The sequence below is a fragment of the Denticeps clupeoides genome, chromosome 5, assembly GCF_900700375.1.
Source record: "Denticeps clupeoides chromosome 5, fDenClu1.1, whole genome shotgun sequence".
Taxonomy (NCBI): domain Eukaryota; kingdom Metazoa; phylum Chordata; class Actinopteri; order Clupeiformes; family Denticipitidae; genus Denticeps; species Denticeps clupeoides.
In genome coordinates, this window is record NC_041711.1 from 27,110,940 (window position 1) to 27,124,948 (window position 14,009).

General features: G+C 44.4%; 2 protein-coding genes across 2 annotated transcripts in view; one reads left to right on the forward strand and one right to left on the reverse strand.

Annotated features, from left to right (window-relative positions):
• The window catches only part of LOC114790931 (exostosin-1a-like), a 28,548-nt gene extending 21,058 nt beyond the window's left edge, over positions 1–7,490 (reverse strand). Inside the window, exon 1 of the mRNA XM_028981371.1 lies at positions 5,966–7,490. Within this exon, the coding sequence (XP_028837204.1) occupies positions 5,966–6,903 (938 nt within the window). The 5' untranslated portion in view covers positions 6,904–7,490. The remainder of the gene's footprint in view (positions 1–5,965) is intronic.
• Positions 7,491–10,085: 2,595 nt separating this feature from the next.
• Positions 10,086–12,987, forward strand: fam8a1b (family with sequence similarity 8 member A1b). The gene is made up of 5 exons (XM_028980949.1): positions 10,086–10,572; positions 11,338–11,458; positions 11,564–11,687; positions 11,999–12,138; positions 12,217–12,987. The coding sequence occupies exons 1-5, from the start codon at positions 10,119–10,121 to the stop codon at positions 12,359–12,361; spliced, it is 984 nt and encodes a 327-aa protein (XP_028836782.1). The 5' UTR covers positions 10,086–10,118; the 3' UTR covers positions 12,362–12,987.
• Positions 12,988–14,009: the final 1,022 nt, after the last annotated feature.

Below are 14,009 nucleotides of genomic sequence, written 5' to 3' on the forward strand. Positions count from 1 at the left end.
AGCGTGGGAGAGCAATGTAATCCACCGCACCGCTACACCTCTGGCCTTCTGTGTTATTAGTGTCAGACAGAGCAAAGGGTCGCTCTCCGCAAACAGGCATCATAGCGGTCAAGGGATATGGGCAAGTATGGTATAAAGACACTGCTTTAGTGTTTAGATATTAAAATGTAGTATAGAATACACTACCAGATGCTTCTCTGTGGCGAATATGGAGACTAAGATGGAGGCCGTTTTGAAGAATGTTTTATGAGTCGCCTTTTTTCACCTTTATGGCTGCTTTGTTCTCTAGTTTCATCATCTAAAGCCGCTTTATGAATGAATGATAATTGACCAGTATAAATCTTTAAGACTATTTGAAAACCTAACTTAAGGTTGTTGAGAGAAGCTTTGGAGAGTCTGAAATGCTCAACTTTTTCCTTGTTTGATATTTTTGTTTATTACATAGTCTCACTATTTCATAGTTCTATGTCTTTGGTTTTGTCCTATAATGTAAAAAAATGCAAATAGGTAGGTAGGGGCAGTGGTGGACTAGCGGTTAAGGAAGCGGCCCCGTAAACAGAAGGTTGCTGGTTCGAATCCCGATCCGCCAAGGTGCCACTGAGGTGCCACTGAGCAAAGCACCGTCCCCACACACTGCTCCCTGGGCGCCTGTCATGGCTGCCCACTGCTCCCTCAGGGTGATGGGTTAAATGCAGAGGACAAATTTCACTGTGTGCACCGTGTGCTGTGCTGCTGTGTATCACATGTGACAATTACTTCACTTTATTATTACATTTACATTTACATTTACATTTACAGCATTTATCAGACGCCCTTATCCAGAGCGACTTACAATCACTATTACAGGGACAGTCTCCCTGGAGCAATTTAGGGTTAAGTGTCTTGCTCAGGGACACAATGGTAGTAAGTGGGATTCGAACCCGGGTCTTCTGGTTCATAGGCGAGTGTGTTACCCACTAGGCTACTACCACCCCTTATTATTATTATTATTATTATACATTCAAACTTTTGACTGGTAGCACAATCATTGAATTGCTATGACTGCAGATCACATTTGATGAAGTGAAACTGTAAAAAATGGACCTCATAGTGAAAGTGCAAGCCTGTGGTGGCGGTGTGATCTGGGGTTGCTTCAGTTGTTCAGGTCTGGGTTCAGCAACACTACGCGGCAATAAAATGATGTCAGCTGACTACCGGAATATTCTAAATGACCATCAATGGTATCAATACGCCATTTGCCATAAAGAATGCTGAAACAAAATGTAAAGGCAAAGCAGGCTACTTATCATGAGTAAGACATGAAGATATCAACATGATAAAATCATAGATGGTGAAGGTACTGATGCAAAATGGCAGCATGGAAATCATGCATTCATGTATCTATGCTGGTGTTATTCCACTATCTAATTTTATATAAATACAAGCATAGGGTATGTAAAAGCAGAGTATGCATGTAAAATCTAAAACATTCAATATTAAAACCAGAATCAGGATTTTGAATGACACCGATATAGCCACCACAGTCTCTGTTACAAAACGCGGACAAATGACTTTTGTAGCTGAAAACCAATCAACTTTGTGAGTCAGAGCAGTTGAGTGGCACTGTCAGCGTTCCGGCTCCACTTCCTGGCCTCGAGCCCCGACAAACCCCAATTCTCTGTTCCAGACGCACAGCCAAGGAAAAAGGGAATTTATCTGCAGTAGCCAGCAGGGATCAAATGGCAGTGCAAAACCGAGAGGCCGCAGCACGTTTCTAATTAAGAGCCACTGCCAAACGAGAGAGGCGAAAAACACATGCAGCCTGTGATGTAAAACCGGGCTGACGTTAGCCTGTGAGATGTATTTATAGAGCGGTTTTAATCCCAGGCACTGCCTAAGCCCCAGCGCGCGTCTCTCCATCACTCAGCTCCCATAGATGGGTAATTGTTGGTAGCAGTGAAAGTAGATGGCAGAGAGAATAGAAAGGGAACCAACAGGTGTTTTTGTCTCTCTCTCTCTCTCTCTCTCTCTCTCACACACACACACCTGGATCAGTGATTATGACTGTGTAACTACAATTCCTCGGTTTCTTTTTTTGAAGGCAAAGACAATACAGTAGAATATAGCAGTATATTTATATTCTTGGGTCAACCACGAATCCCTCTTGTTTCTAGAGCCCTGAAGCATCAAATAGCAAGGCTGATGGAATAATCCTCCATATGCAGTGATTCTATTAAAAGGCGACATAGCAAAAGGATTTAAAATAATATCTGCCTCGCTGCTATAAGTTTCAGATTTTTTGAACCACATAGGGTTAAGTAAGTTCTCAATCGCAGGTTCGGTAGAAGAGTCCACCATGTAAAGGGTTACTTGCTTAGATTGTAGGGGGTTAATCATAAAAGAATATTACGTTAATATTATTACCAATGTTACACAGGCCCCATACACATGATCATGTGAGTCTATGCACGATTTAGGACATTTAGAAAAATACAATACATGGGCAGTGACATTAAGAACGACACATTAACCACAAACACAGACTAGAAATCTGCAGCTCTTCTGTAATGACAACTGCACTCAAGCTACCCACAGCGAGAACTTAACATTCAGGACTTATTACATTCAAGGACTGAACGATTAAACGAAGATCATTTTCAGAGTCTGGACATTTCTATACAGTGAACACTGGTCTGATTGATCATGCGTAATATTTTAAATAGTTCAAGATAATAGATTACCAATTTTCATGAGCTATCAGTTATAGTAAACATCTTTTTCAAAAATGTATTAACCCAGCAGAGGTGGACGTTTGAACGTTTTAAAAGCACATCCTGATCAGCCACTGTGACATTTAAGAAGAATCTGTAAACCTGTGACAAAGGAACAAACTTGGCCTGGAGCGACGTGAGGGTTGGCACTGGGGAACTGGAGGGATGAGTTTTTGTGTGTTGTGATGACTCTGTGCTGCAGGTATGATGCTGAACAAGTCCGTGCTGTGGTTTCAAATCTATACATTCTCCATGAAGGACATTCAGCACGGTCAAGCAGACGAACACTGATTTATTTGTCTTCTCAGGTACAGTGCTGTCCATCCAACAGTAGAAGAAGAAACTGCTTTCATCACCAACCAACACAACGACCCCGTATCTTAGACAGAATCCTTTATTCCACCACGAAACAGGTTTGTTGTAGTTCGAAAAGTAAAACTGAGCCGTACACCCGCAACGCTCGCTGTTTTCTGCGCGCGAGCGTGAATCAGCCCACGGCTAAATAACTCGAAAGCTTTCTGTGAAGCGGCGGGATTTCCCGAACCCAAGAACCATGGCACCCGCTCCCGCATCAAACACAAACACCAAATCAGCTCCAACACTGACTGAAGGCTGAGGGACAAGGAGGAGGCGAGGAAGTGATTATATTCTCAGGCCCGAATAAACCCTTTACTCACGGCCTGGCCTCCATTTCTACACCACGAACACCAGCACGTTCACGAAGAGCGTTCTTCTAATAATGAATCATGCTCCTTGTATTTAGGTAGGGTCTGCTGTGTGTGTGTGTGTGTGTGTGTATGTATATATATATATATATTCCAATTGTTGGGGAGCGGAGAGCACTGTGGAGTTTGCTTTTCGCCGCTCCCAAACACTCGGAATTTATTCATTTGGATTTAAAATATAGAATGCGCTTTACTATTTCATTAAATCAAGCAGATACTGTTGCTAATCGAGTTCAGAATGAACTAGGGCCCAAGTGGATTGTACAGATTACGACTGCAGGATGGAATTAAACTGTGATTTACTGGAGAAGTTCTGTTTTTTTTGTACCTCATTACAAAGAAATAAAAAATAACAAGTTACATTTCACATATCTGATCTTTAAAATGTTGGTTTCCATTTTAATTTGATGCTGTATTGAACCATGGAACCGGTTTTTGAAAGCATGTGTCTCCAGCCCTTGAAAATGCCAGCATTGATTGAAGGCGAGGATGAACACGGGGACAGAAGTCACATGAATATCCGGTTGGACACATGTAGCAGGAAACCTCGAGTGGGAGAAAGGTCACTCGTCTTTTTAACTTCCGCACGGGTTACCAAACAGAGGCAAGTTCAAGCTGGGCTTATAAATGGTTCAGGCATTTCAGGCACATGCATTTAATTTTCTCCAATAATTACTGCTTCACCATAAAGTTTTATGACATAATTACACCCTTTCTTGCAATAACAGTAAATTGGTGACTAAAATATATGTACTGTGTTAGAAGTGAGAAAGCAATTAATTAAATAGTGACAGTTGAAAAGAGGCAAAGATTAGCAACTTCCTCCTCTTCCAGCAACATGCAAAAAGTAGACCAAGTCCACTTTGTTTGCCAGTAATTATTTCCAATAAGATGAATATTATTTGCACACATGTAGTGTGACGGCCTCACACCTCCGAGGTCATGGCTCGAATCTTGCTCTTTGCTTTGTGTGTGCGGCTTTTGCATGCTCTCCCTGCGTTGGTTTCCTCTGGGCACCCCGGTTTCCTCCCACCGCCAAAACGAATCCCTCACAACCACCAGACTGTAAGTCTCCTACTTCTGATCAGACGGCTTCATTTCTTCATACCCCCAACAAAACAAAGGGGGGGAATTTTTGCCCCAAGCAGATAATGTGCATTGCTATGGTGATGAGCAGGCAAAGCTTCAACAAAGAGGTTAAAGGAGAGGTCAGGCTGCCACGCCACCGCAGGGGTCACTCAGGACACAGGCATTCTTGGGCAATGGAGTGGGGTCTGGGAAACGACTGTGCAAACAGGACGGAGGTCTATTTCCCTGCTGGCACCAGGACTATTGTTTCCATTAATCCTTCCGAGCTCTGGGTCTGTTGCGCCCAACGCGGCGCAGTCGCCAGGGAAAACGCGGCGCTGACCCGAGGGCCACAGAGCTCCAGTACAAGCGACGGTTTGTTAAGAGCGGGGAAATGACTCTGCTGTGCGCGGCCTCGCAGCAAACAGCAGCGCCGAGTGCCGGTAAACGGGACCGTCGGCCAGTAGATGGAGGTCACCGCGGCCCGACAGCATCGGCTCCCGGCCACGGTTCAACATTTGCACCGCCATAAACATTTTTACGCTGCTTCCGCCGCCAGGCCCTACAATCCGTCAGCCTCCCTCCCTGTATAATCTGAAGACGCAGACATGCTTATTACGGGTGGTAATTACACGCGGCGTAGAAACGCAGCTCCAGGTGCTAACAAGTCACTTTCGGGGACGTCCCACGCGGAGCACCCACAGACTGATGCTGGGGTGCAGCGGACTGCCTGACGTCTGGAAAAGGTTCCGTTTAGCAGCTATAATGTTAGACCTTTCCGCATTATCAATACTGTGTATTAGTTCCCTAATAGCGAAGAGGAAAATATCAAAATACCCTAATATGAATTAAATATGAACATCTTTACATTTCATTGTTTCAAGCTATTGTTTACGGCTAATATATCACATCAGGCAATTGCTAGATGATTATCATTTGATAAGATGTATCACTATGATACAGATGTAATTATTGTATACTTCAAATATTACTAGAAAGAAAATGATAAACATTTGCTGAGAAATAAAAAGAAAACTCAAATATTACAAAATAAAAATAATATAAAAAAAATAAGTATGCTTTTCGCCTTCTTTTTTTATCTGAAACAATAACCCTTGTGTTGAATCTGAAATGAACATAACCATGATACCATGATTTGATAATACCGTTTATGTGATACCTGCCGATCAATCGGACTGACAATATAATCAGGATCTTTAAAGCTGGAAAGTGGAAAAAAAAAGTGTCTTAAAGTGCCATGTCATTTAAAAAAAAGCTTAATTTGATCATAATTTATTGCACATTTCTCTGTTAAATGATCAACATATCAATATATCGATACGTTATTGATCGCCTGGTGTCACCCACATGCCTGCACTGTGTCTCGCTGTTAAACGGAGTGGCAGGCGAAGGCGCCCCTACCTTTCATACTCCGCGTTGTCGATGTCGCAGCGCCGGTCTTTGTGCTTCTGCCAGTCTTTGCCATGCTTGCATGTAGTGAGCAGCACCACGTCGTCCGCGTTGTGCACGTGATGCAGCGAGTTCCTAGTGTCCGACCCGATCCCCGTCAAGTACCTTTTACCTTTAAATACCAATAAATACTTCCTGAAAGGAGGGATGGTGTTGTACTTTAGAAACCCCCTTGGCCCTCCTCTTCTTGGGTGATCCTTAGAGAACAGGGGAATGGACACGTCAAAGGTGGGCCGGAAGTTCTCGTCACCGATGCTGGCTTTGGCCAACATGGCCTGACCGACATCAAAGCCCAGGTCCTCGGTGTAGTCCGGCCACGTCCCCGAGTACAGGTTAAACAGCAGGTGATTCCTGCCTTTGTTCCAAAAGGGCAGCTTCTGCAGCTTCGTCTTGAGATTGTGGACATAGTGAGGGGACAGACGGTCCCGGTCCAGAGTGTCCAGGCCCAAGACAAACAAGCAGGCCTGAGTTGGGTCCGAAGTGTAGAACCTCGATCTCTCTATGGCCGAGAGGACGGTCTGGTAACTTTCCGAGACCTTCTCGCCCTTCTGGTGAGGGTAGACGTACACTTTGAATCCGTGCTTCTTGCACGCAGAGAAGTCAAAGCACGTCTCCATCCGGCACCGCCTGCCCTGGAAAACATCGGCGCTGCCGTCCCTGTTCTCCCGGGACGCTGCGGGGAAGAGGAGATGATCCCGCGCGTCCTGATCCCGGGGAACGAAGGTGTCTAAGGAGTCAGAGAAGTGGGGCCAGCGTGCGCTCGCTTGCCGGACGCGGCCGAGCCACCACTTCTTCCCAAGCGCCGGGAACTGGATCCATCCACAGTAGGCGAGCAGGACCATGCACGTGCCGAGAGAGAACAGGATTAAATACCGTTTTTTGGCCTGCATGGGTCCTTCGATTCGGGCCGAGGCTTTCACTGAGGAATCCAAAAAGCCCCGAGCTCTGCCCCTCCTCACCAGCCAGGCCGGGAGAGCTGCACCATCCTTCCCCTTCTGCCACCCTCTTCAGGTCCCGTCCGCCAGGCCAGTGCATGGGGGTCCCGGTCCGTGGCACCAGCCCAGCCTGCGTCGTGCTCAGTCATCGGACCCGGGATCGGGCACAGGCGTCGTCTACTAAAGCCCTTTACCAAACTCGCATGTTGAGGGTTACCGTGAAGAAACGTGGAGAGGGCTGCCCCTCTTCCTCCTCCTCCGAGCGGACTCGGCTTCAGAAAGTTTCCTGGCGTCGGTGCCCTACGCGGGTCCGGCGTGTTCAGAGAAGTCGCGACAGCCTCCGGAATTCCTCCCGCGGCTCCTGCTCTCCCGCCGGGACGCGCGCCGCTTCCGCCGCACCCATGAGCGCTGAGGGGACGCGTTACGGCACGACAGGAGCGCGACAGGCCGGTGCCCGCTGACCCCAGGCTCCGCTCGGGCACTGTCGCCTTCCAGCCTGCCGAGAGGCAGCAGCGCCAGCAGCAGGTCGGCTGCCGGAGTGACGCGCTTCCTCGGCGCGTCGGCGCGTTTCATTGGTCCTCGTCATTTCCGCGCGGGGCGGGGCTTGAGCGGCGCCCATTCACGCGTAATTGGAAGGCGTGGCCACGCAAAACTGCTCCTCCACGAAATTATTCAACAAAGCGCTTCAAACGCACCAGACGAATGTGAAATAAATCGCCAAGCATCGCTTAGATCACAAATCCCAGCACTGGTCCAAATTATAGGCTCGTTTAAAAACGTCCTCGCTTTTGACATATGACATAGTAGTGAAAGTGAAGTGAAGTGATTGTCATTGTGATACACAGCAGCACAGCACACGGTGCACACAGTGAAATGTGTCCTCTGAATTTAAACCATCACCCTTGGTGAGCAGTGGGCAGCCGTGACAGGCGCCCGGGGAGCAGTGTGTGGGGACGGTGCTTTGCTCAGTGGCACCTTGGCAGATCAGGATTCGAACCGGCAACCTTCTGATTACAGGGCCACTTCCTTAACCGCCAGGTCACCACTGCCCCCGCTAGGACACCACTGCCCCAAAAACTATACTATGTCATAGTAGGACATAGTATTTAAATTTACAGCATTTAACAAACGACTTACATCAGTAGTTACAGGGACATTTCCCCTGGAGCAATTTAGGGTTAAGTGTCTTGCTCAGGGACACAATGGTAGTAAGTGAGATTTGAACATGGGTAGCACTTTTATTCCTAACATGAATAAAACTTGTCACAGATCGTAAAAAAAGGAGGATAAATGTTTTTCTCAAGAAAAAACATTTGTGATTAAGAATTTATTTGTACATATGTTTTTTTTTTTTATTGTTATCTTTATTCATCTTTTTTAAAAAAAGAGACCTCAGCTCTTTTTATTGTGCCCCTTGAAGGAGCCTGCGCAATACAATTTGAGAACCAAGGTTCTAGAGTGATGAGAAATAATGTACGTTTTCATGTATATTGTTGATTTGAAAGTGCCCTGTTAAAAAAAGTAGGTTTGCAGAATTTACTTTATCAAAATTGTTTCATTATGGTCAAATTGGGTCTCGTTCTACTCTAACTGGGTGATTATTTTAATGAACGTTCTATACTTTAGAGCCTTCTATTTCAGTTCAATGTGTTACAGAAGGTACATTTTGAATCGTATCACAGTCTGAGGTGGTTTGCTCTGATTAAGCATGACAATAAAGCCACGGTGTCAGTCAGCAGCAGGAGTTGCCACATGTAAATATTTCCCTCTAAATTCCAGTGAGATCTATGGTTGCTCGTAACACATTCATTTGGAAAGACGGGAGCAAGCTCAGACAGAATCAAATTTAATAAGAAATTGTGCAACCGGATTTTCTATCTGTTATATAACAGTAACATTTACATTTTGCAGGATATTTTGATTCACACTAAACCACTAAATTTATTGTAATCACACAGACACAACTGTCTTTAATGTCTTTAAACCACTCACTCCCCTGCTTAGTCCTGTTACTCAGGGTCACAGCTGCCGAAGGCCATCCCAGGTCACACAGGGCAGAGACTCAACCAGGCCCATTACAGTAAAGCCATGAAATGTATTGTAATTACACAGTAATGACCATGATGTATTATATTAATATTATGCATTATTTCAACATCATTCTTTAAGCATTATGTTTGACCTTAATTTAATCTATATAATCTAAGTAATATGTAAGTAAGAACATTATTTAGTACGTTTACCACTGACCTCACAGAACTATTGAAAAACAGCTTCATAATAAAACATGTTGAATGGCACAGTTGCCTAAACTTGCTTTAAATGTAAAAGTTCTAATCTTTCTTTTCAATGCATCACCCTACTGTCTTACCCATCCTATCCCAACATCCACAAGTAATTTTTTTATGTAATATTTCAAAGCACAGCAGTAGATAAAATATGCTGAAACCAACAGAAAATCATTGAGCTGGTTGAACAATATCTCTGCTTTCCCAATAAATATCCACAGAGCACAACCTAGAAAAATCTAGAACTCGTTGTTGTCGTGTAGTACACGCAAGAGCTGTTTCTGATACAAGGCCTTTAGTGAAAAAAAATACTTTTGAAAAAACTAATTTTGATAAATTTTTTAGATGAAAGTGAATGCAGTGAAACATCCATCACTGATAAGCTACCTGTATGCAAGTGAAGAAAGAGAAGAAGAAAGTGAAGTGATTGTCATTGTGATACGCACCACAGCACACTGTGCACACAATGAAATGTTTCCTCTGCTTTTAACCATTACCCTTGGTGAGCAGTGGGCAGCCGTGACAGGCGCTCAGGGAGCAGTGTGTGGGGACGGCGCTTTGCTCAGTGGCGCCTAGGCGGATTGGGATTCGAACCGGCAACCTTCTGATTAGGCCACCACTGCCCCATAACAAGTGCTGTCATCGCTTGAAATATGGTGAAGGATCAATGGGATCCAAGAATCTGCAGAGCAATGTTGGTGACAGCCCTGTTGACACTGCGCCATAGCAATAGAGGTTTGTCGCCATCTAGCGACTGCAACATGAACTGTCATTGCTGAATCGAGCCGCAGCATGCCGTCTTCTTCCAGAGCAGCAGGTGGCGCTACAGGCTTTTTTACGTCACACGGGCCGAGCACTCTGAGAGACGGAGTCTCCTTAATCATGGCGGATTCCGAGGAGAACCCCAATGGGAAAGGAAAAGCATCTGTAAATGACAAAATGCTGAGCGGCGAGGAGGAAACCGGGAACATGGAGGAGGGGAAGAAGACCGCGGGCGGGTCAAGCCGCGGCCAGGGACGTGCCGCCGACACCAGCACCTCGGAATACTGCCAGAAGCTGCAGGAATGGATGTGGCAGTACCATGTCGGCTACCTGAACTGGCAGAACTGGGTGTCGCTGCTGGCGTTTTCTTGTCCGCCTTGCCTCCCGCTACCCCAGACGACAAGCGGATCCCCGGGCGCGTCATCCGTCCTGGCGCCCCCGTATTTTTATCCGTCGGCCACGGGACAAATTAGTCAGACTGAGCAGGCTGGTGTGAACACAAGTGGAGCTGTCACAGCAGCAGGATCTGTACAGCAGCAGCAGCAGCAACAGAATGGCAATGCGCAACAGCCAGGTTCGGTGTATATTAAATAATTGTAGTTCGCTACTTAATGCCTCATTGACACATCCATGCCAGGGCCACGTTTTGAGCCAGAGCAGCATTGGTAATTTGACCATAGTACGTGGTGTCATTGTGATACACGGTGACACAACGAAATGTGTCCTCTGCTTTTAACCGTCACCCTTGTGATGGTTAAAAGCAGTGGGCAGCCATGACCGGTGCCCGGGGAGCAGTGTGTGGGGACGGTGCTTTGTCCGGTGGCACCTTTGGCGGTTCGGGATTTGAACCGTGAACGTTCTGATTATGATAACACTTGGTACCTGATTGTAATCGGGTGCAGATTGTACATGGTACCTGGCAGTGTCGTGTAACACGGTGTAATGAACCACTACACGGTTTAGTGTGTAATTGGGTAGTTTACTGCGGCACCGTGTGGTGAATCCTGTAAAATGTGTGCCGGTTTTTCAATCAGCCGGGAAATGAGTCCCCAAAAGTGCAGGATGTCCAGAAATCAAGTCAGATAAAGATCAGCAAACACATGTACCTGTTTTATTTGACAGTACCTTATAAACCGGGGTGGGGGGCAGGTTTTTGGGATGACCCGTCACTGAGCCAATATAAAATGTGGCTGATTGAAGGATCAGAAAAAAAAATAAACCTGTTATAAACCTTAACGAATCGTACCGTCTGGCATGGATTTTGTGGTCTACCACGGGCGGCCAGTAGGATATAAGATCATTCACTGTTGAAACGTTTTGAAATATTTTATCTGTTCAGGTCGGGAATATGCCATACCCTCTCCCATCCAGAGATTCATGGCTGAGATGGTGGACTTCTTCATTCTTTTCTTTATAAAGGCGACCATTATTCTTAGCATAATGCATCTTAGTGGAATGAAGTGAGTTGTTAAGAATTACTAAAAACTCAGAAGTGCCGTTTTACAGATCGGCGAATGATGCGTGCAGTAACATGCCCCAATTTTTCCTTCCATTGTCGCATTTAGGGACATATCCAAATTTGCAATGCATTTCATTGTTGAAGAGATTGATGAAGATACGTCCATGGAGGAGCTTCAGAAGATGATGCTGGTGGCGCTTGTGTACAGGATACTGGTTTGCTTTTATGAGGTCAGACCTCAGCTGTTTCAGTTTTGTTTTCCACAAAGCTAGCATATTTTAAACATGTATATGTGAGTCCTTTCTGGCTTACATTTTATTGTACTTTATCAAATCTTGTATGTACTCAGGCCAGATATTCCTGTTATCCTGTAATTATGAGTTCTATAAGAATGCCATTTCACCTGTAACTTTACTGCCATATTTCTGTGATTTTACCCTCATTTTACCCAAACAAACTGGAGTTTTCATGGAGTTTTCAATATGCAAGATGAATGTTGCCATTTACTAAATCTTGCTCCATTCCTCCTTACTTTTCTCAGATCGTATGTATTTGGGGAGCAGGTGGAGCCACTCCAGGAAAGTTCCTCCTTGGCCTTCGCGTCATTACATGCGACACTTCTGTACTGGTGCGACCAAATCGAGTGTTGGTTGTGCCAGCATCTAATGTTTCTCTCTCAGCGTAAGAACCCCCTGCCATAAGCTGGTTGCTTCAAGTATGATAAATAAAGATGAAATTCTGATGCCTGTTCACTTCCAGGTCCACAGTGCGAGCCTTGAACAAGAACTTCTCCATTGCCTTCTTCTTCCCAGCTTTCATCACGCTGCTGTTCTTTCAGCACAACAGAACTGTGTATGACATTGTGGCCGGCACGATAGTGGTGAAGAGACGTAGGTTGAGATGATGACGTTGATGCTGCAGTCAGGGTCATAGTCAACATAATAGTACAGCAGCACCGAGCGACCCTCGGCTCCAGTGGGATCCCTCTACTTCTCCACCTGTAACAGCGCTCTGCAGAACTCGGTCTGTGGTTTTAAACCATTTTCTTTTAGTGCCAAATGTGTCTATCATAATATATAAACCAGAACAGCATTATTTTTTTATCACAGCAGTATCAAGTTTTCAACATTTTATGCTACTTGTGTGCACTTTTTAATAATTGAAGCCTGACCAGGGTATTCAGAATGTTTCATATTTCATACCTGCTTAAATATTGTCTTTGTTTTTTAACTTATTGCTTAATATGGAGGGGAAAAAAACATATTGCCACTTGTTTCTAGCCTTTAAATTATAATTATTTTGGTGAATTATTGTTTTACACATCTTTATGAATGCAGACTTTGCTATTTTAATACATTATAATAATTATACAAAAACAGCTGTTTAGTTGCTTTACCAGCTTTGTCTGTTCTATTTTTACTCTTACAACCAAACCATAACCAGCTTTTGGTTTTAGTTGTATTTGTTGAGGTTAGGGACTGAGACATCCATTGATTGGTAAATATATTTGTATGAATTTCATAAATAAAAAAAAATATGTGGAATGATGTTAGAGCTCCTGACTTTCATTTAACACACAATGGAATATTAGGCTTTTTTTAAGTTTGGTTTTGGTTTAATTCAATTTTAAAATGAAGTTCCAAATGATGATTCACTGTAAAATGAAACCAAAATGCTGAAAACATTCTGTAATGTTTGCACTGAATACTCAGATAATGTGGAGTATTATCACGGTTACCTCTCATGATGTAAAATTTCAATGACATTCAAGGCAAATTATTATCATAACCCACACATTCAAAGTTCAGTTTATATAGGTTATATTGAATAGTGCATCAGGCCTTATTAAAATATTCATACAATGGACCACATTTTAACTCTTAGTACTGGCTATCATATGTAAAGTGAAGTGATTGTGATACAATGCAACACAGCACACGGTGGAACAACAAAATGTGTCCTCTGCTTTTAACTGTCACCCTTGGTGAGCAGTGGGCAGCCATGACAGGTGCTTTGCTCAGTGGCACCTTGGCGGATTGGGATTCGAACCAGCAACCTTCTGATTACGGGGTCGCTACCTTAATCATTAGGCCACCACTGCCCCCAGAAAAAGAAATAAGTGCTTTGAGCCGGAATATGTTAAACTGAACAGCACTTGTGTAGCTTTTAGACCAGTGACATTGTTGTCCCTTGCAGAACAATTGCAGAACAATATTGAATTGAAGTTTCAATTCAGGGTTATGGGTCTTGCTCAGGGACACAATGGTAGTAAGTGGGATTTGAACCTGGGTCTTCTGGTTCATAGGCGAGTTTTGCCTGAATGCTTGTAGAGCATTGAGACAAGTGGGACTAGTTTTCTGTGTCCCGTGAGTCACAAGGCAACTGCTTGTATAGCTTTTGTCATAACTTTATATTGAACTACCCAGAAGTAAGGCAAGACAAGTACTACATACAGATCCGGTGACTGCGGAGGCCATGTCTCCACTTTTTGTTTAAGTACATAACTCCACGTGTGTTCATTCATAGTTTTGATGCCTTCAGTGAGAATCTAC